Raw genomic sequence first — 22,842 nt, 5'->3', positions numbered from 1 at the left:
AATATGGAGTAAGTCGTCAAATGATTTTATAGACATTCTAAAATAATTAAAAAACTTGGGTTCATATTGTCGTAGTTTTGGATACAATGTCACAAACATTCCATGGGTCAGTCTATCTCGTAATATTGAGTGCACCCAAAATTCTCTTTGCCTCTGCCGTCGTCTTTTATAGCGACAATAGAGGAGCCACACACAAGCAATCACTTCCACATCCATTTCCAAACCAAGTCAGTGCGCACGCTCTGCTAAACGCTCGTTTAAAAACGCCTAGTGTGTACACAGCCTTAACAGGAAGAAGGAGCTAAATCTGTTGCTGGCCTGGCAGTCCCTATTAGATGACAATCCATGGCTACCTCCACCAGCTCATGATTGCACATGTCAAGCGAGACTGACTTCATCAAAATCATATTCAATCCTGTCGAATTCCACACGCTCTGTTCAGAAGCATTCCTAAACTAGTTAACCTGAGGAAGAACTGCAAGATAGTTTGAAAATGTTTGTCACTTGCTGTATATATCTTATACGCATTGTGCGCCAGTAACAGGTTTAGGGAAGTCGGGATTTTACTCCGGTGCTGAAATTAGAGTGAACTTTATGACTCTTTATTCTTTCTCATATTTCACACTTGGTTAGCTGGCCAAGTCAATTTGTTTTGAGGGGATACAAGTACTAGTTGAGATGTTGGTCACCAGGGCGGTGTCACCATCTGGGACAAAGATTCACAAGTACCGAATTTTCTTTAGTAGATTGCTGTTGTTGTTGTTTAAATGTCATGAAATTTTTTGCAATAATTTGTTAAATTATATTTCACACATAATATGGCTTTCAAAGTCTCAACACTTAATTATGATTTATCAGGTGTACACACTTTATTTACAGTAGAAAAAATGCATTCATGTAACATGCAACGAACAAAATGCTCACTCATTTGGACAGCCTGTGAACATGCACTGCTCTGTTGCTGCAGCTGCATGCGCCAAACCATTTTCTGTCAGTCTTTACTACAAACACAAAGGGTTTTGTTGGCGCAGAATTCTTTATTTCCGATGCTCACACACACCTTGGTACGGATACATATGATACAAAATGATCTTTATGAATCTAAAACATAAGACTTAAGTTTATGACATATAATTGACAAAAATTTAATCTTTCTAAAACTTGGGACTTTTTCAAAATGTCGTGGGACATGGGACAAATTGTTAAAAATCAGGACTGTCCTGCCAAAAGCGGGATGTCTGGTCACCTTATTATAAGATCATCATAGAAATGTTTTTTATAAATATTTAAAATGTTCAAATTTTTTCCAATTCCATTTTTAAATAGAATATAATTATTTGTAGCATTTATTTTATTAAAATTGAATTTGCTATATATCTATCTGTCTGCAAGAAGAGTTAGTTTTCTAAAACCTATCAATTGTAATACTACCAATCTTTATACAAGACATGTTTAGAAATTAAGTCCTGATTGACTAGAAAGGAACAGAAGCTTATTTATTTGAACTTAGGTTTGTAATGTAACTATCATAGAAACCAGAAAAGATCCCAAAATAAATAAAAATTGCACTTTATTGCTGGAAGTTATAAGATGTTTTTATTTGTTTTAGAACTTAGGGTTATTGTGAATATTGGTATATAGAGCTATTTTTCAACATACTTATTGTCATTTAAGGTTCAGACAGTTGTCATAGCTATGCATAAGCTTTTTCAGAACCCTTGTCAAGTAAGTCTCCTGCTAACTTCGACTAAACACAGTTGTCTGCAGCTCTTTGTTGCTGTTGAAATGTTGTCCTCCCAAAAATTTTTTTCAAATGAAAAAACAAGTGGAACTTATAAGGTGCCAGATTGGGGCTATACAGGTGTTTAAAGATTTTATACTTGAATTTTTTCAGCAATTCTTGTGTGCTGCACACAGAATGTGGCCATGTATTATCACAAAACAAAGATCACTCTTCAGATCAGTAGACCACATCTCTTGTTTTGAATAGCTTGCTATAAATTTTTTAGGGTATCACAATAAATTTTACATTTACTGTTGTTCCACAAGGCATGAACTCAATTAGCAAATACCCTTCCTGTCCCAAAATAGTATACATGAGCTTCTTTGCATTAAATGCCTGCTTCATTTTATTTTTGGCAAGTCAATACACTTCCACTCCATTGATTTCTGCTTAATCTCTAGTGTTGAATATGCAGTCCAAATTTCATTACCTGTCACAATGTGGTCTAACAGCTTATCACTATTTTCAGCATACTGGTCCAAGAATGTGATTGCTATCATCATCTGTTGTTTCTTTTGTTCACCTGTGAGATGTTTATGCATTCATCTTGAACAATGTTTGAGATATTGAAGATGTTTATGGACAATTTCATGTACATGTGAATGAAAAATTTGGGAAAATTCTGCACTCAATTTTGACATGGTGAATATTGTTTGATCAAATTTTTTTCATTCACCAAATGTACTAGAACATCAGTGACAAACAGTTGGAAACCTCTTCCATCTTAATGCACATTTTATCTGCCTTTCTTGAAAAGTCTTTACCAGTCCTGACCATTCCATCACTCATTCATTTTGTATTTTTTAAACTCTTTCCATCCACTGGATGCTAGAAAGCCATTTTAATCATACCCATCATAGGTTCAGCCAGACTCACAACAGGGGTAGCTGAGTTGTGAGAGACAAAGCCCAACATATTCAGATTATGCCCAAAAAATTATTCACTTGGAATCAATTCTGGATCCACAGTGTGGTAGGTTGATACCTCAATCATCCAGCCACCTCACTCATTGCTTTAGCTCTATAAATATCATATATCTGACTATGAATTTGGGCCACCGGAATATTTTTTGCATTCAGAAATTTGATTACTGAGCATGTTTCACAAGTAGTGGAGAGTTCAATTTTGGTAAGTATTCCACGCATGATTATAAATCTTAAACTCAAAAACCAAAATTTCAAACTTTCAGCTGACATCTGCTTGATCTCCATGAGAATAATGACCTTGTGCTGTGTCAGGATTAGTGTTGCCACCTTTCAAATTCGCTGACCTGGACGGCAGGTCAGGTTTGTTTGAACAGAAGTTCCTGATGCATACACAATGTCATTTTACAATATAAGAATAACGACGAATAATGTGCATGCCTGTTTTAAATCAGTTACAGTTAGGGACTAGGGACTTGCGTAGGAGTAACATAAGTAACCCTAAATTAAGAAAGAACAGGTACAGATGACTTAGCTCTATTGGATATTGGAGATGTGTATGATTGTACATGCAAAAAAAGGGGGGGAGGCAACAACAGTGTGTGTGCCACACATCGGCATAAACAGACTAACATGACAGAATTGCAGATGAGTTTCAGTGAGTGTGAGTTCTTTCGCTGTTAAAATAGTGTAAATTTGTAAAAATATTTGCAAGAACTTAGTTTCATTGTAATTTCACAATTTCTACGAAATTCCTGGACAAAATTAATAGTTCACCCAGACAGTGAGTCAATTCCCGGACCGTCTGGATGAAAACTGGACAGGTGGTAACAGTAGTTGGGATGTGCAATCAGAACTTAATATCTGGATATACCATGTTTATTCAAATTTCAGTTATATAACTACTCACATTATGGTTTTAATCTATATATATATATAAATGGACATTTATGTCCCTATATTTCACTTTTCCACGCCAAAACTACACATCGCACGTGAATGCTGTTTGTATGTGGTGGTAGCCCCAAGTCTCCATTTGTGCATAGGGGTGGTTGCGTCTCGATAGTTATAAGGGTGCGGGAGATATGAGGCTGAAAGTGGCTTTCTATTTAGAATGTTTTGTTCAAATTTGTTCGAATTAAATTTGAACATAAAATTTGAATATTGGTTCGATTATAGAACGATTGTAAACGTTCCAGAAACGTTGAAAATAGTTTGTTTGACTAAACGTAAAAATTCTCTAATTAGTCTGGAAATGGGGGACCTAATTCTTGCAGCTAGTTACAGTATAAAAATTCAAACTTTTGAGTTTGTTCACATATACAGTTTGAGTTTTATTGACATATAGACTGTGTTAAGACTAAGAAATTTGATATTGTAATTTCTTGTGGACAACTTGCAAATTATCTGTTTTTTAAACTCAGTTTAAAAGTTGCACAGTTATCTGTTGATTTTAAATTACAATTATACACTCAACAGCTTTTACTTTGTCTAAATTTACTAAGAATGTCTAAAAATCAGAAAATAAGTATGTGCAGTGTGTAAAAGATACAACCATCACAATGTTTTGGGAAACCATCAGATATTGTATACCTCAATTTATTATATAAATGTCTACTAGGACACATCATATTATTAGGACTTATTGTACTTGTGTTTGGTTTCTGCAAATTGAGGAAACTTATTCAGAAAAAAACAATTCAGGTGAACAATAAAGATTGTTTTTTTTCCTAATAATACAATATGTCCTAGTAGACATTTATATAATAAGGACACAAAAGCATATGAATTAATTGTATACCTCACCTTTATTTATCTTGTTTTCTATACATTAACACACATTTTAATTGATATCATTAGACACTCCAACTTAGGCTAAACTTGTATCTTGAAAGCCGATAAATTTTTTCTGATTCCTCCTTTCTGCATGATGACTATCAACGAACTATTTCGAAGAAGATTATGAATTTTAGCATATATTAGTCTTCTCCAGTGAATAAGAGATAAGAAATAAACTCTCAAATATGTGTTATTGAATATTATAGAGTCTAGGTACAGTACAACTTTCTTAGTAAAATCAACAATGATGACACTAATGGCAATTATTTTACTTACTGCTTACTTTTCTTTATTTACTCTATATGGATATGGCAGTCATTCATTGTCTAATACTATTATAAGCAAATAAAATATATTTTTGAATATTCATATAGCTATTGTGCCTTCAGCAATATCAGAAAAAATCAATTTATGTCTTCAGCAAGCAGATTTGGCTCAATTGAAAGAGTTTGTTTTAGATGGATATGGAAAATATTTAGTGGGTAGAACATCATGGAATGAAGAGGTTCGTCAGTTTCTTCGAAATCTTCCTAGTTGTCTTGTGAGTAAATATTTGAGTGATTTTAATAAATAAACGTAAATTATTTCGAATTAATAAGTATAAGATTATTCATTGCATTAAAATAACTACACCTTAATCCAGCAAAAATTTAATATAATAAAAACGTTTTCAATCATTTTTAACAAATTGAAAACGTTTTTATTATATTAAATTTTTACTGGATTAAGGTGTAGTTTTTTTAATTTATTCTGTTTCAAGTACGTGCTTTGTTATTTGATTATTCATTGCTTTTAAAAGAATGAAAAAATATATTGAACAATATCCTAATACTATATAGTGTTTTGTTTAAAATAAAAAATTTACTCTTAATTACTTTTTGTTTTGAAATGTCTTATTTATATCTTTTTTTTTATTATGTCACTAGTTTTGAAATATTATTTAAATGAACTTTATTAATTAAAACAGCAATAATAATTAATTAGCTTCACTTGTAAGTATTTTGATGGATGAAAGACAAAATTACAAACATATTCTATTAATATATCTTAAGAATCAACCAACCATCAGCCAAATTAATCAGGCAGAAATTATGCTACAAATATTAAATTAGAAATTACAAGATAAGAACAACTAGAGGTAGACGTTACTTACCATTTCTTAACGAAAGTAGTAACTATAATTTCAATTTTAAATTTTGAATAGTCTGAAAGAAAAGAATCAGCCCAGAGAAGTCAAACCTGCAACATTCGCTTACCAGTTATGTCACCCAAATCTCTAAGCAATTCCTCCTTCTCAGGCACATTTAAACTTTTAGATATAACCATCCAACAGTTGCCCACAACCCATGGCACTGCCTGGTGACATTCAATGTCCACTAGCCTATTCCAACATGACACTGAGACAGCTATTGCTTTACTCAGAATGGTGTATATGTATGTATATATATATATATATATATATATACACACACACACACACCATTTGTCACCTGCTGTATATATCTTATATGCATTGTGTGCAAGTAACAGGTTTAAGGAAGTTAGGATTTTACTCCAGTGCTGAAATTAGAGTGAACTTTATATATATATATATCACAAACCACAAACTCCCAAGAACCCAATGTATTAATAATCAACCAACCATCAGCCAAATTACTCAGGCAGAAATTATGCTATAAATATTAAATTAGAAATTGCTCCTTGTGTGATGTGTTACTGAAGAAAGACAATAGATTTTAATTCTTTAAAGTCTACAAAACCAGTAACAGAAACCTAATTAAAGTAAATTAGAAATTACATGATAAGAACAACTTCTAAATCTAAAATTAAATTATAGTTACTACTTTTGTTAAGAGATGGTGTCTAATGTCTACTTCTAGTTGTTCTTATCATGTAATTTCTAATTTTATATTTGTAGCATAATTTCTGCCCGATTAATTTGTCTGATGGTTGGTTGATTATTAATACATCAGCAATTATTTTACTTACTTTGCTTTAATTTCATTTTTGCTTGGGATGTTTATATATATCTTAAGAATTAATAATAATCAAAACTTGTAAACAAAGTATCAATAATAATCTCTTGAAATTATTTTGGATATATTTAAGACATGACTGATGATAGCATACTTTAAAGTGAATTTATTCAATTTATTATTTTAACAGAAAATCAAAGTATGTAATTGAATACTATACTATAATAGATATTTGCATAATAAAATTTTAAAAAACTACTAACAAAAACTTAAAATACTTAAAACAAAATTACATATATAATTTAGGGTTGTCAATTCTCCTAGATTCACTGGCAGACTCTCAGAATTTGGCAAAAATTTTAAAATTCTCTTACTTCTAAATTAAGGTCTATTCCTCCCATATTTACTCAGCAAGACATTCAACTGTGGTGTATATGTGGTGTGGCTAAAAAATAATGAGACTGTGATCGCCTGCATGCAACGGTTCCAAGAATGGGCCGAAGTGAGTGAATGGGTGGGTAAATGACCTTGAACAAGTTAGAACAAACACAGTGAGTCTCAACTTGTTATTGCTATTAGATTGACCATGAGTGCCTGCTGCTAGTGGTTGTGTTGTTAGCATGCATTGGTAAAATGGTCAGCTTGAAAGAGGAGCAATGTATCAATGTGAAATTTTTGGTGAAATTGAAAACACTGCCACTTAATCTTTGCACCTGTTATGTGAAGCATACAGAGATGCATGTCTTCCTCATGCATGTGTGTTTGAATGGCACAGGTTTTCTGAGGGTCAAAAGGATGTGAAACATGATGAACATTCTAGATGGCCTAACACGTCAAAAACAAAGGAAAATATACAAAAAGTCAAACAAATTGTTTGAAGTAATTGAAGACTGAGCATAAGAATGATTGCAGACATGGCACACATGGATAAGGAGAGTGTGAAGCAGATTTTGCATGAAAAACTGAACATGACAAAGGTGTGTGCTAAGGTTGTCCCACAGCTACTTTCCCCAGAGCAAAAAGAGAATTGCAAGTGAATTTGTTCTGACATTTTGGCTCAAATTGAAGAGATGCCAAACTTTCTGGACAACATCATAATTTGTGATGAAACTTGTATATTCCAGTATGATCCTGAAACAAAGCATCAATCCATGCACTGGAAGACACCACAGTCACCAAGAATGTAAAAGTGCAACAAAGCAAGTTCAAGTTCAAGGCCTGTTCATTGTGTTCTTCAACATTATGGGTGTAATTTTGGAACATTGGGTTTCAGAAGGCATAACAGTGAACCAATATTACTACAAAGAAATTCTGGAATGTTTGCGGGAAAGAGTCAGAAGACAGCAGTGACACTTGTGGCAAAATGGTTTCATCCTTTATCAGGACAATGCACTAGCCCATTCTGCTCTGTCAGTGAAGCAATTTTTGGCCAAGAAGGGAGTCATGCTACTTGAACATCCACCATACTCACATCCGTACTAGCTCCATATGACTTTTACCTTTTCTCTAAAGTTAAGCCTGCTCTGAAAGAACACCATTTTGATTTGGTTTCTGCTGTCAAGAAAAAAATGACTGAGCTTCTGCATAGCCTTACAGAAGATGACCTGCAGCACTGTTATGATCAATGGAAGCTGTGAATGCAGCACTTTTTGGAAGCAGAAGGATCATACATTGAAGGGGAAGTTAACTAAAGTGAATATACTATTCAAGGTTTAAAGTTCCAGTTTCGGTCTTGTTATTTTCTAGCCATACCTCATATATTAAAACAGATTAAAAAATAGGTAACAGTATTTTGATATAACTGAGAGTAAAAAATGTCAAATCTCCTGGAATCAATTCTTCAGAAGTTGACAAGCTTAATATAGTTTTATATGAAATTTAGTTTGATGAAGAACTAATTCAGTTCAAATATGAAGATAAAATGATAAATCAAAGTATTTAAAAAGTTTATTCTGTTTCTATTAGGTATTGTTACAGGAAAAATTAATTAGGTTCTCTTTTGTAATGTTCTATATACATGTAGAACTTTAAAAGAGAATCTAATTAATTTTCATATATATAGGATGATAAAATATATTAATGATACTGTAAATGAAGAAATTGTTAATACTTAACATTAAACTTTAGTTAACATGATTGCATCCTGAATAAACTCCTGGATTACATATCAAACTATAACTACCAAATTACACATGTAAGCACATTGCTTAAAATACAGAAATGGCCAGATTAAATTAAAACTAAAAACAATTTAATTCATAGCGAATATTCTTGAGATATTTTAATAAAGTGCTCATTTTAAAATTCCATAATTAGAAAATAAAAAATTAAAAACATTAAATAGCATACCTAATACAGGTTAAATTCAAATTATAAAAACCATTAATCTTGTGGTTTTTTTACATTACTTATGAATTTAATTATATACTAAAATATTATTAAAAATTTAACAAATATAGATATTTATATTATATATGATATAATATTATTTTTAATTTCAGGCAAGTATTGACTCTCTTCATAATGCTGTATGTACTGATGACACTGAAAGTGTAAAAAGTTTACTTGATGAAGATATAATGCTTATAAGAGCAAAAGATAATGTTGGAAACAGTCCTATTCATTTAGCTGTAAAGAAAAATCAGTTGGAAGTGACAAAATATCTAATTACTAATTTTCCATCAGTATTAAATATGAAAGATAAAGTAAGTTTATTTCATTCTGTTTAAAATTTTATTTATCTAAAATAATGAAAGTTTATTAAAAATAACAGGCTGGCCGAACTGTTTTACATATAGCTGGTCAAAACAACAATAAAGAATTATATCAAATGTTAGTAGATGCTGGTGCTGATCCAATGATATTAGATCAGGTTTGTAATTTTTCTTATATACTTTAATATTCCACAATTTGAATTATATAACTTTATAGTAATCATTTTCAGTAAGTAAAAAATTTTTAAGTCTCAAAAATTTGAAGATTTTTACTAAACTCAAATGATTCTGCAGTAATTTTCTGTGAATTTTTTCTCTATATGTACTTATANTATTGGTGCCTTGGTCTGTTGCCAGGGATGCAATTCGGGCCGCGGGATTGCTGAACATCCCTGTCCGGGCCAGTCCCCTCCGGAGTTGGGTCAAGCCCTGAAATATAAATTACAATGATCTTAGTTTATATAAGAATAAGTTAAATAATACATATTTTTCTGTGTATTTTTTGTTTAGCTTTAAAGTGATCAAACAAGGAATAGACTTGGTAATATTGGTGATGGATTTAAATGTTATCCTTTGAGTCCATACCGAACAAATTTCAAGATTTACATATTTCTTGTGGCAAGAACCAAGGCATTAATTAGCACAGCTCACAGCATTATCAAGTCTACTCTTTATAAATAAACTTTTCATTTGATTATGTAGTTTATATAGAACTTATTCTATGTATGAGAGACCATGGAATAATTTTCTTTTACAAAAACTGATAGAGATTTACTTTTTTATCTTTAAATAAATTTTTCTTAATGTAACATGAATTATTGATGTATATCAAACTAGCAAATTTATTGTATTATTTTTTTGATTAATTTAGAGATAATTGAAATAAGAATTTTATTTATTAGATACTTTTATTACTATAGAAAAAACATCTTGCTATTTATAAATGTTACTTAGTCATCAAAATTATCAAATTTCATTTTGATTAAATGATTTGCAATGAGATTCAAATCTTTACTCAGTTTTATAATAATAAAAATATATTTAGGTAAACTTAGTAAAGAAATATAGCTAAAACTGAAAGATTTGAACATCATGAACTACGCTCATGCACTGATACCAAATGATTCACTGAATTATTTATCATGTTATTTTACTTTTATATTCAAAAACGAATTTTTTAAAAAATAATTTGCATGTAGAAAGGAAGAACTGCCGAATATTATATTCAGAGTCACATAAAACCAGAACAAAAAGTTGTGAATGAACCATCAGTGATTCCTCCAAGTTTAGATTCTGTGATAGAAAACAAAGATGTTACAATTCCAAATGAAAATATGGATATTTCAAATATTGTTCCTAATGAAATAATTGAAGAGAAACCTATTAAAAAAGAAGAAGTTCAAGCTGAAGAAACAAAAGAAATTTCAGATAAAAAGGATGATGAGAAAAAAAATGTTGAAACAATTCAGACAGAAAACAAAGAAATACAAAATACTGAACAATTAGAAGCTGAAAGAAAAGAAGAAAAAGAGATTGCAAGTGCTATGCAGACACCATCAACTGACACCAGTACAGGTAAAGTTACTACATGTAAGTAAATATAAGATATTAAACAAAATTTAAATTTCAATATTTGATAGACTCCACTTAAATATGACAAAAATAACACTTTTCTGACTAAAAATAATAAGTTGACATGGCCAATGATTATTTAATATTAATATAATAAATATAAGTACAACTTTTTTACAAAGAAAAATTCTTTGTAAAAAAGTTGTACTTATATTTATTATATTAATAACATGTTTCTGTTTATAAACTATTTCTAGTTAAAGTATATATTTTTCTTATTATTAATAACTCTACTTCTTGCCCTTACATTAATATTATTTAACTTTTCTTTACATAAGCAAATGCCATTGTAATTTATATTTCAGGGCTTATCACACACAGCAATCAAGTACAGTAGATAACACTGCCTCACTTAACACTGATTCGATATAACATGGTCTGCTTGAAGCCTAAAAAAAGCTGATTTAAATTATCACGGCATTTCATTGATTCGTATATAATACGATTATTTACAAACACAAACCAATCAGCAAAAGATGGCAAAAAGGTGTATTTTCTGTAAATCTATATTTGTTTGGTACTATTTTGGAAAAAAATATAACATCATGGATGCCATACGAAATATCGACTTCACTTGGCAAGAATTAACCGATAAATGCACGAATGAAGTGTGGAAGAAGTTATGGCTGAAGGTATCCAAGAATTCTTAACGAGAAGAGCCTATCACTGTATCATTAGATTGACCAAACTCAACCTAATCGATATAGCAGGACTAGGAGATATAGATGAGCAGAATATTGAGGAGTTACAGCAGGTTTCTGGTGAGAGCCTTACCAACGACAACCTTCAATAACTGGCAGAACATGGATTCATGTGGAACTGGAAAATAGAAATTCTGAAAACAAAGAACCCAAAAAATTTCTCTACAGATTTCCTTAGTAAAAAAGTTTGGTAACAATAACCGAAATCATTGATCAAATTGTAGCAAATGATTCAGATTTTGAAAAGAGTGCGAAAATAAAACGAGGTGTTTTGGATGCGATCTTCTGCTACTGACATTTGCTTAATTAAGGAAAGAAAAAAGTGACAAATGAAACTTTATGACTTTATTGCAAAAGAACAAGAATTTCAGAAAAGTCAGGACCTTCATCACAAAAAATGAACTTTACATTTCTGTATGCATATGTTTATGTGTTATTTAACATATATTATTATACAAATTAATGTAAAAATAACTTAATATTAAAGTAAAATTTGTTTATTTTTGGTCGCGTGTTCCCCTATCCCTATTTACTCTATGTTAAAATGACCTTGTTTAATGCTGTTTCACTTAGCACTTTGTTGTCTAGGAACGCATCCCCCACGTTAAGCGGGTCTTACTGTATTTGAGCCCTGAAATATAAATTACAATGATCTTAGTTTATATAAGAATAAGTTAAATAATACATATTTTTCTGTGTATTTTTTGTTTAGCTTTAAAGTGATCAAACAAGGAATAGACTTGGTAATATTGGTGATGGATTTAAATGTTATCCTTTGAGTCCATACCGAACAAATTTCAAGATTTACATATTTCTTGTGGCAAGAACCAAGGCATTAATTAGCACAGCTCACAGCATTATCAAGTCTACTCTTTATAAATAAACTTTTCATTTGATTATGTAGTTTATATAGAACTTATTCTATGTATGAGAGACCATGGAATAATTTTCTTTTACAAAAACTGATAGAGATTTACTTTTTTATCTTTAAATAAATTTTTCTTAATGTAACATGAATTATTGATGTATATCAAACTAGCAAATTTATTGTATTATTTTTTTGATTAATTTAGAGATAATTGAAATAAGAATTTTATTTATTAGATACTTTTATTACTATAGAAAAAACATCTTGCTATTTATAAATGTTACTTAGTCATCAAAATTATCAAATTTCATTTTGATTAAATGATTTGCAATGAGATTCAAATCTTTACTCAGTTTTATAATAATAAAAATATATTTAGGTAAACTTAGTAAAGAAATATAGCTAAAACTGAAAGATTTGAACATCATGAACTACGCTCATGCACTGATACCAAATGATTCACTGAATTATTTATCATGTTATTTTAAGGCTAATTTAATAATCGGATATAAAGCAGTTTGGTTATAGGTAGACAGTTAGGCTGCCATTTCATGATAAATTTAATACTTAAAAGAAATTAATTTTAAATTTAGAATATTTTGGAAGAAAATAAATAATCTGGTAAATTAGTTAGTACTACAAACTGAATTAGGTTGTTGTATAAGTTATTATGTTCAAATCTTCAGCTTGTGCAAACCAGATTATATATATGAAGGAAACTGGGGGAAAAGGGGGTTTCCTTTAGACCACTTAGTGGCGATGAGTTGGTTAAATCTGCTCACGTTGTCGTTGGATGATTTAATAGTGTTAGGTAGGAACCCTGATGACACCACTGTGGGGTTGACTTTTTGGTTAAAGGTTACGACCCTTACTTTGCCCATGATCTGTTGGGATGACATGAGAAAGCCTTTTTCGTATGGGGTAGTGGTTTGCTGGACACGGAGAAACTCACACAGAGACTGAAATTACGAATTTAACGTGTTTATTTGTACGGAAAATCATGCTTACAATGAGTTACACAAACATCTGGTTGAAAGGTGTCCATCACTGAAGAGGAGCTTGCACGATTGTCCATTTTCCAATGATATAGGTTGGCACAAATAAAAGGAAGGAGAGAGTTTGCTTCCAAAGGTTTGTAGGTAGAGGCTTGGAGGTTGGAGTGATGGAAAAATTGGCACTGGGAAGTCGAGTCCCTAGTCCCTTCCGTCCACTTCTTGGGAGATTTCTGGGTCCTCTGGGTTAATCCGGATCCGTTCTCTCAAATGGTCATTCTTGATCTCCAGTTCGCAACCTCCCCGTGTCCTTGGGATTTCGGGCTTTTATAGACTTTTTCTTCCCAAAATCCCGAGGTTTTGGTTGGTCTGAATGATGGTCCCCTATTGGTGCCTTGGTCTGTTGCCAGGGATGCAATTCGGGCCGCGGGATTGCTGAACATCCCTGTCCGGGCCAGTCCCCTCCGGAGTTGGGTCAAGCCCTTTCCTAGATGACAGACCCATAAATTTTACCTAATGTATATTTTTCTGTCCCGGAGAAGACACAGCTGTCTCAGCCACCACCCCCTCCATTGGAGTGTCAGCAAGTCCCGCTTTGAACTCTCTGTAAGGTGACCGTCCAAAGTTACCCCCAGTGGACGATCTCTCTCTTGTTCTCATGATTGATGATCATGGATCTGTCAATTAGGTCTGGAATGCAACAATTAAATCATCTCGCACCCCATTTCTTGGTCACACCGGTCCTATTTACGTAATAAGTCACCAATATATTGACTTTAGCTCGACAGCTGGTTCCCGTCCAGGGGGTGTGTTGTCCCGGCCTCACAATAGGAAAGTCTTAAACAGTTGAGCGAGAGTGTGAGTGGATACATTGATAGGTCCAAGAAATGACAGGTAGTCAGGCTTACAAACAAAAATAACATACATTTAATATCTAGCTAAATCCAAGGTTACAGTACACTACCGAATACACTATTAAAGCTGCATGACTTACTGGTTATTAAAAAGGATTGAGTATGTTGCTGGGGCCAAAAATCTCATTCTTACGTTCCTATATATTTCGATCAAGAGAGAGAGTTTACATATGAGCTAAACAATTGCTTCTGGTAGATAACTGATTTGATGATCTCCTGGAGTATTGAGTTGTTGTTGGTCTTCATAGAGAGTGGAGAGTTGTATTGGCCACTGCTAGGTTGGAGCCTTGGGTGCTTCTGTTCTGTATGGGGTCTAGGGATATGTCGAACTGGCTATGGCGTTTGGGGGATGTCCACCTGGATATGAGTGTCAAGTCTGTCCGTTGTCTTCTATGGCCTTGGGAGATATCCTCTGAGAGCAGGGTGGCTGGAAATGTCCACCTTGCTATGGCATCTGGTGCAGTCCACCAGTGTCCACTGAGTATGGCCAATGGATAACTGGTGGGTAGAGCTCTTCTATGCTCTAGGAAAATGTCCACACCAACTTGAGTTCCAGCCTTCCTTTTATCCGATTTAACCTGGGAAAACCCATCAGCTGATCGGATGGTTGTTGGAGACGAAGGTTGATTTTGCAGGTGTTGGGTCAGAGGTGAGCCATTGATGATATAAAACCATTGTTATATGGAACTTTTAGTAACATATTAGGCTCGAAACTTGTACAATCTCTTCTATTTACAATAGGTTGTTTAATTTAACACTCAATTGTTATAATTCTCAAACATTTGTTGATAGTAAAGGTGATATTCAATCTGTTTTCTGTGCAATGTTTTCTTAATGATCGTAATGGTGAAATAGGCTGAAGAATTTCCTTAACTTAGAGCAAAAATCAGGCCTACATATAATATATCTGCTCAGAGTATTTAGACGGCTTAATTGGCAAAAGTCTTATCAATCTGTAAAACTTCTTTTTGAATTCAAATCACATTCTGTGCTTTTTTTTTTAAAATATATAAATTTTTTTAAACTATAAAGAAATTTTAACACCGGAGTAGATAAATTACCCAACTTCACTGCGTGTAACCGGTGTTCTTCTTCTCCAATGCAGAGGACTTTGCATTGGAGAAGAAGATTATTATTGAATCATATTATTATTGAATCATAGTACAAGATTTGAATCATATGCTTAATCTAAAGATATAACAAAAATGTTATAACATGAATTTAAAAATGAAAAAAAATGTTCTTGATTCTGTGAAATCTGTTTCATCAATTCTTGCTTGGTATAAACATATAAAGCCATATTTAAATTTTATAGTGAGTTTTTAAAAAATTTTCTATAAAATTCATCTTCATTTAAATAATTTTATAATTACTGGATAATGAGAGATTATTTATGAAAATAAAATGGAATTACTAGATGACAATTTCTGATAAAATGGGTACAAAGTATAATACAGTATCTATAATTTAATATATCAAAAAGAATGTTCATTGCTTTTTACAAATACATGAAAATTAAAATTATTTATTAGTCTTCAATCTTAATTGATACTCTAAAAAAATCATTGTTAAGCATGTCATAAATTGAGATTTTATTTTTGGAAACAAACTGGATAATGTTTCTTTGTAAAAAGGGTCTGGTGAAAATTACAATTTAATAAAGTAAAAATTACATTACAGATACTAAACATATCATCCTTGCTCGTCATGTCCAATTACCAGGAACAACTGTCACCTGTGGACATTTTAGACTGTTTACATATTTATGCAGAGTAGTAGCCTACAAAGAAAGATCATCTCTGCAGTGAAGAATAGTTGTTCCTGATGATTGGACATGGCGAGCAAAAATGATATATTTAGTATCTGTAATGTAATTTTTACTTTATTAAACTGGATAATACTACAATGAATTGGCCAATAAAAAGAATACTCTATTTAAATATGGCACTGCAAACATAGGGGGTCACCCTGCATTTTTATAGCAATTGCCAATCCACTTGCCAAACATTTTGTATTTGCCAAGTTATTTTTTCACTTACTGTGTCTTTTTGTACCATCCAGAAATGAAAGGACAAGTATAAAAAAGTAGAGTTACTATGACTAAGTTTCTCAAGCAACTTTATTTTAGATTATTAACAGTAAAATTTGTATTATAGTGTGAGTAGCACATATGATTAAAACTGAATCCTTTGTGGCTGCTCAACTCATGTTTCAAAAGTCTTCTCAAAATCAATTTTCATCGAGTGACATTTTTTTTTGGTGGATTGCTCTGATGATATATGCCACTTCAGTCACCAGATGAATAAAATTTTCACAAACTAAGTATTTTGCAGCAGGCAGCATGATCCCTGCATACATATAAATTTTATATTTTAAATTGGTTGGAAAAGTGGATGTAAAAGAAATACAGGAAATGTCCATAAAATGAGAGTGTTATGTTCCTAATTGATTGCTTAACTTATTTCTATACAGTTCATTTATTTTCACATTCAAATAGTACTAGTAAAATGTATATTTTGAATACAATAATAAAGTATGGTGTTAAGAGAATTAGTAGTTTTCTTAAAATAGCTAACAACTTTTGATTAATAAAGTTAATTTTGATTGATTTGAATAAATAGTTTTAATAAGTTATTAGTATAAATATAATTAATGTTATCTGTCACTTATTTATAGTCTTATTTGATTTTGCTATTTTTATGTATATTAATTAAAAAATTTAATTCATCTTGGCTAGGGGACAGGCTAAATGAACTGATTGATTACTGGATAAAAGATAAAGATCTTTTACGTCTAGAACATGTTGTTATTGCTGGTCAAGGAGAAAGGTTAATTGGAAGAACATCAGATAATAAACAAGTTCAAGAATTTTTGGAACTTGTTCCAACATATATGGTAAGTTTTAATTCATTCAAGTTAATTAGTTATAATTAATAATATGGATAATAATATGGAACGTTAGGTATATGATAAATCAGACCTAATGTTCATATGATGATTTTGTCATGTATAAAGTTTCTATGTATCTTAAAATGTTTAATAATAATAATAATAATAATAAATATAGACACTGCAAGAGTTTTCTACAGAAAAGAAGTATTATCACAATTACATAAAGCAGTAACTCTTGTAGACAAAAACAGTGCACCATTAAACTTGCACAAAATTCACCTGGATCTAACAAGTACACAAAATGCAAGACACCAATCATCAGGCAGTCTTGTGCTCAGAAGGAGCACCATGGCAGGCACTCTAATGATCTCAGACAGGATCACATTGACAGAACTGTGTTAAATGTTGGCTAACTCTTGAATATCTTGTGGAGAGATGGAAGAGTTCATGATTGTCATACAAGGCCAGTTCATAAATACAAGAAATTATAGGAAGCACAAAGACATAACAGACAGCACTTGTAGGAAAAGCCACATAATGCACAAGACTACATAACATATCACATTAATTGACAAACAAAACAAAATCACAGATTTCACAGACAGCCAAACACTCACAACATATAAAATTATTTCTGAATAATTCTCTTTCTATTTCAGTCAATCATTTCAATGATACAACTTTTCAAAATCACATTCAAAATCATTAACGATTGCATATTGACTTAAAAATTAAAATTTTAAAAACTAAATATTCATATTTTTGTGGGAGCCGAGGGGGAGAGAAATTAAAAAAAAATGTTAACGATTATATGTGATATATATTACCATTGTCTCCATTGCTGTCTGGACTGCTGAGAGGTAACAATCAACGACATGTGGAAGCAGTTGAGTCAGAGATAGATGCCTTGTTTATAACAAAAAAACCCATTTATTATACATGAAAGATGCTTACAAGATTTCTGCAATCTTGGAAGTTTTATGTTGGCAGCGGCCTCTGAGTCTTCCTCTCCTTTCCAAGATAGTCCCATTTTGAAGGAGTGTCCCTTGTTTGAGAGTGAACAATTCCATCATGTCTCGATGACTCCAGGATGATGCGGACGACTTCCATTGACAGAAAGATGTCAATCTGAGGTCAGGAGATGGTGACAAAGATGGGTGCAAGACACACACACAGGAATAGATCCTTCACTTGGAACTTTCAGGAGAAGAAGCCCTTGCGTCCTTGAATGTCCTGGGTTTTATCCATTTTCCTTCGATTCCACTTTCCGATTGGTCTCTCCTTGTCACCTGATAACAATTCAAAACCTTTCAGGGGTGCGGGAGAGGTCAAAATCGAAGTTTAATTCTATCTCCAACTGGAGATGGTCGATGGACTTACATTCTTTTATTGTTTAAAAGTTGCGTTGCATCTTCATATAAAAAATCTATTTCTAACTACTATATATTTTTTTTTAATGAAATTATTTTAATGCAAATTTTAGTGAGGGTTCAGACCTGTCCAGAGCCTCACATTTTCTAATGTTAATTATTTAATAATTTGTTAAAATCTTTTAAAACATAGAAAACTACAAAAACCTTACTTTTTATTGATATTAAATATTTGTATTTTTACATTTTGTTATTGGTTTGGGAAAGCATTGTCTGATTATGTATTAAAATAAGTAAATGTTTTCAGAACAAATTGTTCCATATTCTTTCTAAATTTGTATTAGTCATATTTATATGCCAGACATTTCAAATTTAAATGGAATAATTCTAAATTTAATTTCAAGTATACATCCTTTTAAAATAAAAATTAAAATTAAAAAATTATATATATAGATTCATCTGATAATTCTAATTAACTTTAAGCCAGAAAGAAATAGAACTATTGTAAATTGTGAATAAATGCTGCTCATATAATCAATATTGTGAGATCCGGAAGGCCCCTGGGCCTCATTTGTGAATTTTTATTAATATGTTTAAATTATCGACAAAATATTATTTCATTTTGTGTGAAAAAAAAACTGGTGTTTTAGACGTGGGAAAATAGATGACAGATGACACTTCCTTTCCACAGAAGAGAACATCCGCTGTTTTTCCCTTATCCGTTAAAAATCTCGCTCAGATGGGAAATGGTTACCCCTCATTCATCCCCCTTTCATCCGTTCTCACGAAAGAGTTACTGAACGATGATTGGACGAAATTTTGAGATAAAAGGAGAAATTAGTCAGAATTCGAGGAGTCCTCCGACCGATTTGAAAGTGTCCAGACTCCACATACGTTTCCTCCTGATGGCCAACGCCCATAACGGAGTCCGATAGACTAAGTCCCGAGTCTACACTTAGAAGAAGTGATATCTTTATATTTTGTGCACGAATTAATCTCCCATACGAAAGGAAGATGAACCCTATCTACAAGGTGTCCTATATCTACAGAAACGAAGACGACAACTAACAGGTCGTATGTTTAGAATCATTTTGTGAGCTCTCTCTCGAACGCGCATTAGCATAGATTTAGTCGTAGCCTCTAGTTTGTCGCTTAAATGGTTGTAATCGAATTTTTGTATTCGTTTGTTTAGTTTTATTAAATTATACTTATGTTTATTATATAAGAATGTCTCCTCAATTCATTCCGAATCAGATCGTTATCGCGTGTTTGTCCGCGCCTCTATAAATTGACAAACTGGTGTCGGGAACCTGACGAAGGAAGAAGGTGAATTCGCTATCACCAACTTCCGCTCTAAATTATAATATAACCGTAAAGCCCTCCACACTCGTTCCCTACGACGGGGAAAGGCCGTTTCTTGGACGACTGAGAGCTGGTCTTACCGACTAGTGCCCGTAAGTGGCGTAGATTAAGACCTACGTCCTTGGCTACTTTCACACTGGTTTTCAGGAGTGGGGTTTTGAACCTAAAAAAATCCCCAGTGTACTCTCACACTGGTGTCACGGGAGTGGGGTCTCGAGCTTAAGAAAAACCCCCTAATAGACTCTCACATCTGGTGTAGCAGGAGTGAGTTTTTGAACTTAAAAATCTTTAAAAACTTATAGTCGTCTCTCAATCCGAATCAGATCCGCTTGAGAGACGACTAGTTGAACATTTTTCTTATTTCTACTTATCAATTAGTTTTAAGTTACCTATAAGTTAAAATGGATAGAGATAGGGAAGAAACTCCGCGAGCTACGATAGCGGGTAATCCCACGGCGTTGGGAGGATTGGGAGGAATGATCCCGTTATTACCTGTTTTCTCAGGAGACGCAAAAGGTCCAAAAGTATCTGAATTTTTCGATACGTTAGCGGATGTGACTAAAGTAGCAGCATGGTCGAAGGCACAAACGCTGGCTGTAGCAAAATTAAAATTGACTGGCATTGCTCGGGAATTCGTACGTAAGGATCGGCGAGTAAAAGACGTGGAGGATTATGAGGAATTCAAGAAAATAATGTTAGAACGTTTTGAGAAGGTCCCATACACATATCGAATTCAGAAATTCTACGCTTGCGTCCAGACTAGAGACGAGGACGTGCAGACATACGCCGTACGACTCCAGGCTTTAGCAGAGGAGGTGGAGATTGAACATGAGGGCGCAAATGAGGCAGAAATACAAGTAATAAAGCGGATCAAAGAAAAAGAGTTAGATGAGCGGCTGAAGATCCAATTTTTAAATGGTGTAGACCTCCGGATAAGAAAAAGAATTATGTCCAGAGAACCTGAAACCTTTGACGAAGCCCTGAAAATAGCAATAAATGAAGAGAATATCGAGCTCCTCACTTCCCACCCTAAAGGTCTTTTAAGGGTAATAAAAGAAGAAGAAGAATTAGCCGTTAAGAAGGATAATTTTAGGGAAACGGAATCTGATCCCGGAAGACAGATGGAAGAAGTAGTTAAGGCTATAGGTGACTTGAACAACCGTTTTAATACATTTATAAGACAATCCCAGGAGAATAGGGATGAGCCTAATAGAACTAATAGATATAAAAATAACTGGAGGGGTGTGATCAATAGCGTAGAAGAATCAAGAAGGCGACACCCCAGGAATTTCCGTAAGGAGAGAAAAACACGTCCCAGGTATAAAGAAGGAGCAACAAATCCTAAATGGAAGAAAACTTTTTGGAAAGGAAGGTTAAACACCGTTGGTGCTGAAATTAAGCCTATCGTACTTGTGTATATCAATAATATACCTACAAAGGTCCGAGTCGATGAGGAGGCTACGAATACACTTTTATCATCCCGAATTGCACGAACCCTAAAAAATAAAGCTCCCGTACATTATACTGAGCCGCTAGAAACGGAAAATAGTTCCGGGAAAATGGTCGTAATGAAAGGCATAGCATTACCAACCTTTAAATTAAGAGGGACAAAACTTAAACGAATCGCAAGAATAGTCGATTCGGAAGAACTTATACCATGTGATGGTATATTAGGAAAAGATTTCCTTATAGAAGGGAATATCACCATAGACCGAGAAAATAAAAGATTAATCTTAGAAAATGGAAAGGAAGTCCATTTTTGTTCCCCTTACCCCTCGGGAAGAAATTATTTTAAGGGAAAATCGCCGCTAGAAAACCCTAAAAAGGAAATAGATTTAAGATATTCCGAGACCAGCATCATGAGGAGTGTTCGAGTGTCTTCCCGCCGAAGGCCCAATAAGAAAGAACACATAGTGATAAAGCGAAAGACAAAACACAAGTCGAAAAATAAAAAGGCCGGGTGAAAGTTGACTAAACTGGAAAAATATATGGGTACGGATATAAAGTTAGGGCGCCAAAAACAAAATAAGGAGACAGAGAATGCTCCCACCACCGAGGAAACAGAAGAGAAGGTCGATCTAACGTCTAAAGTAGAAAATACAATAAAGGTAGATAAGGTAGAACTCAGAGGCGACCGCAGAACAGAGATGAATCGCTCTAGAGGTCAATTAATAGCGGATCTCTATAAATTAATATGCCTACTGATCTCGTTACTAAAAATTATTTCGGGAAAGAATATAAAGGTTAATGATGAAAAGGAGGAAACTGAAACAAAAAGGGAGGCCTATGGAAGTAAAATACCGATAGCCGTTTTTGAAAGACATAAAAATTATCCTGTTATGAATCCGGACGAAATCATGAAGTATAAACAAATGCGGAAGAAAACAAAACCGATAACAATAGGAAATATCTAAATCCGGATATACGGGTGAATTTATCACTCACTTCGTCATATTACTTCCCTTCCCAAGTATGAGATATTGAAGGAATAGCTTAAACCGAACGATAAGGAATTTACGAACCCTTGAACTTACCTCTCAAGATGATAGTAAATCCTATGTAAATCAGTCGGATAAAATAATTAGATGAAAATTTTTATATTGGAATACGAAGTGAAATAAATCATAGTAATACTAAGAAATAAAATAAAAAGAAAGGAAATGAAATCGTACGCAAATAGAAAAACTCGATAGAACTTTTAAGCATTCGAGATTGCGGAACTATACAGGACAGGAAAAGGAAGATGACGCAATCCATCGAGAAACTAGAGAATTAGAAAAATATTACTTCCCACATTAGTAGATCAAGTTCTTCCTAAAGAAATATCGAAAATGTTGGTTTCCTTGAATTTGATTTAGAATTAATGTTAAATAGTA

General features: G+C 32.8%; 1 protein-coding gene across 1 annotated transcript in view; it reads left to right on the top strand.

Moving 5' to 3' along the window:
* The window catches only part of LOC111618238 (serine/threonine-protein phosphatase 6 regulatory ankyrin repeat subunit B-like), a 120,987-nt gene that overhangs the window by 42,673 nt on the left and 55,472 nt on the right, over positions 1-22,842 (top strand). Inside the window, exons 2-6 of the mRNA XM_023359722.1 lie at positions 4,920-5,086; positions 9,023-9,226; positions 9,295-9,393; positions 10,435-10,825; positions 17,080-17,237. Of these exons, the coding sequence (XP_023215490.1) occupies positions 9,101-9,226; positions 9,295-9,393; positions 10,435-10,825; positions 17,080-17,237 (774 nt within the window). The 5' untranslated portion in view covers positions 4,920-5,086; positions 9,023-9,100. The remainder of the gene's footprint in view (positions 1-4,919; positions 5,087-9,022; positions 9,227-9,294; positions 9,394-10,434; positions 10,826-17,079; positions 17,238-22,842) is intronic.

The sequence above is a fragment of the Centruroides sculpturatus genome, unplaced genomic scaffold, assembly GCF_000671375.1.
Source record: "Centruroides sculpturatus isolate CEXI.00-Female unplaced genomic scaffold, Cexi_2.0 scaffold205, whole genome shotgun sequence".
Classification (NCBI taxonomy): Eukaryota; Metazoa; Arthropoda; class Arachnida; order Scorpiones; family Buthidae; genus Centruroides; species Centruroides sculpturatus.
The sequence above is the reverse complement of the archived record's forward strand: the minus strand, read 5'-3'. Positions and strand labels throughout refer to the sequence as shown.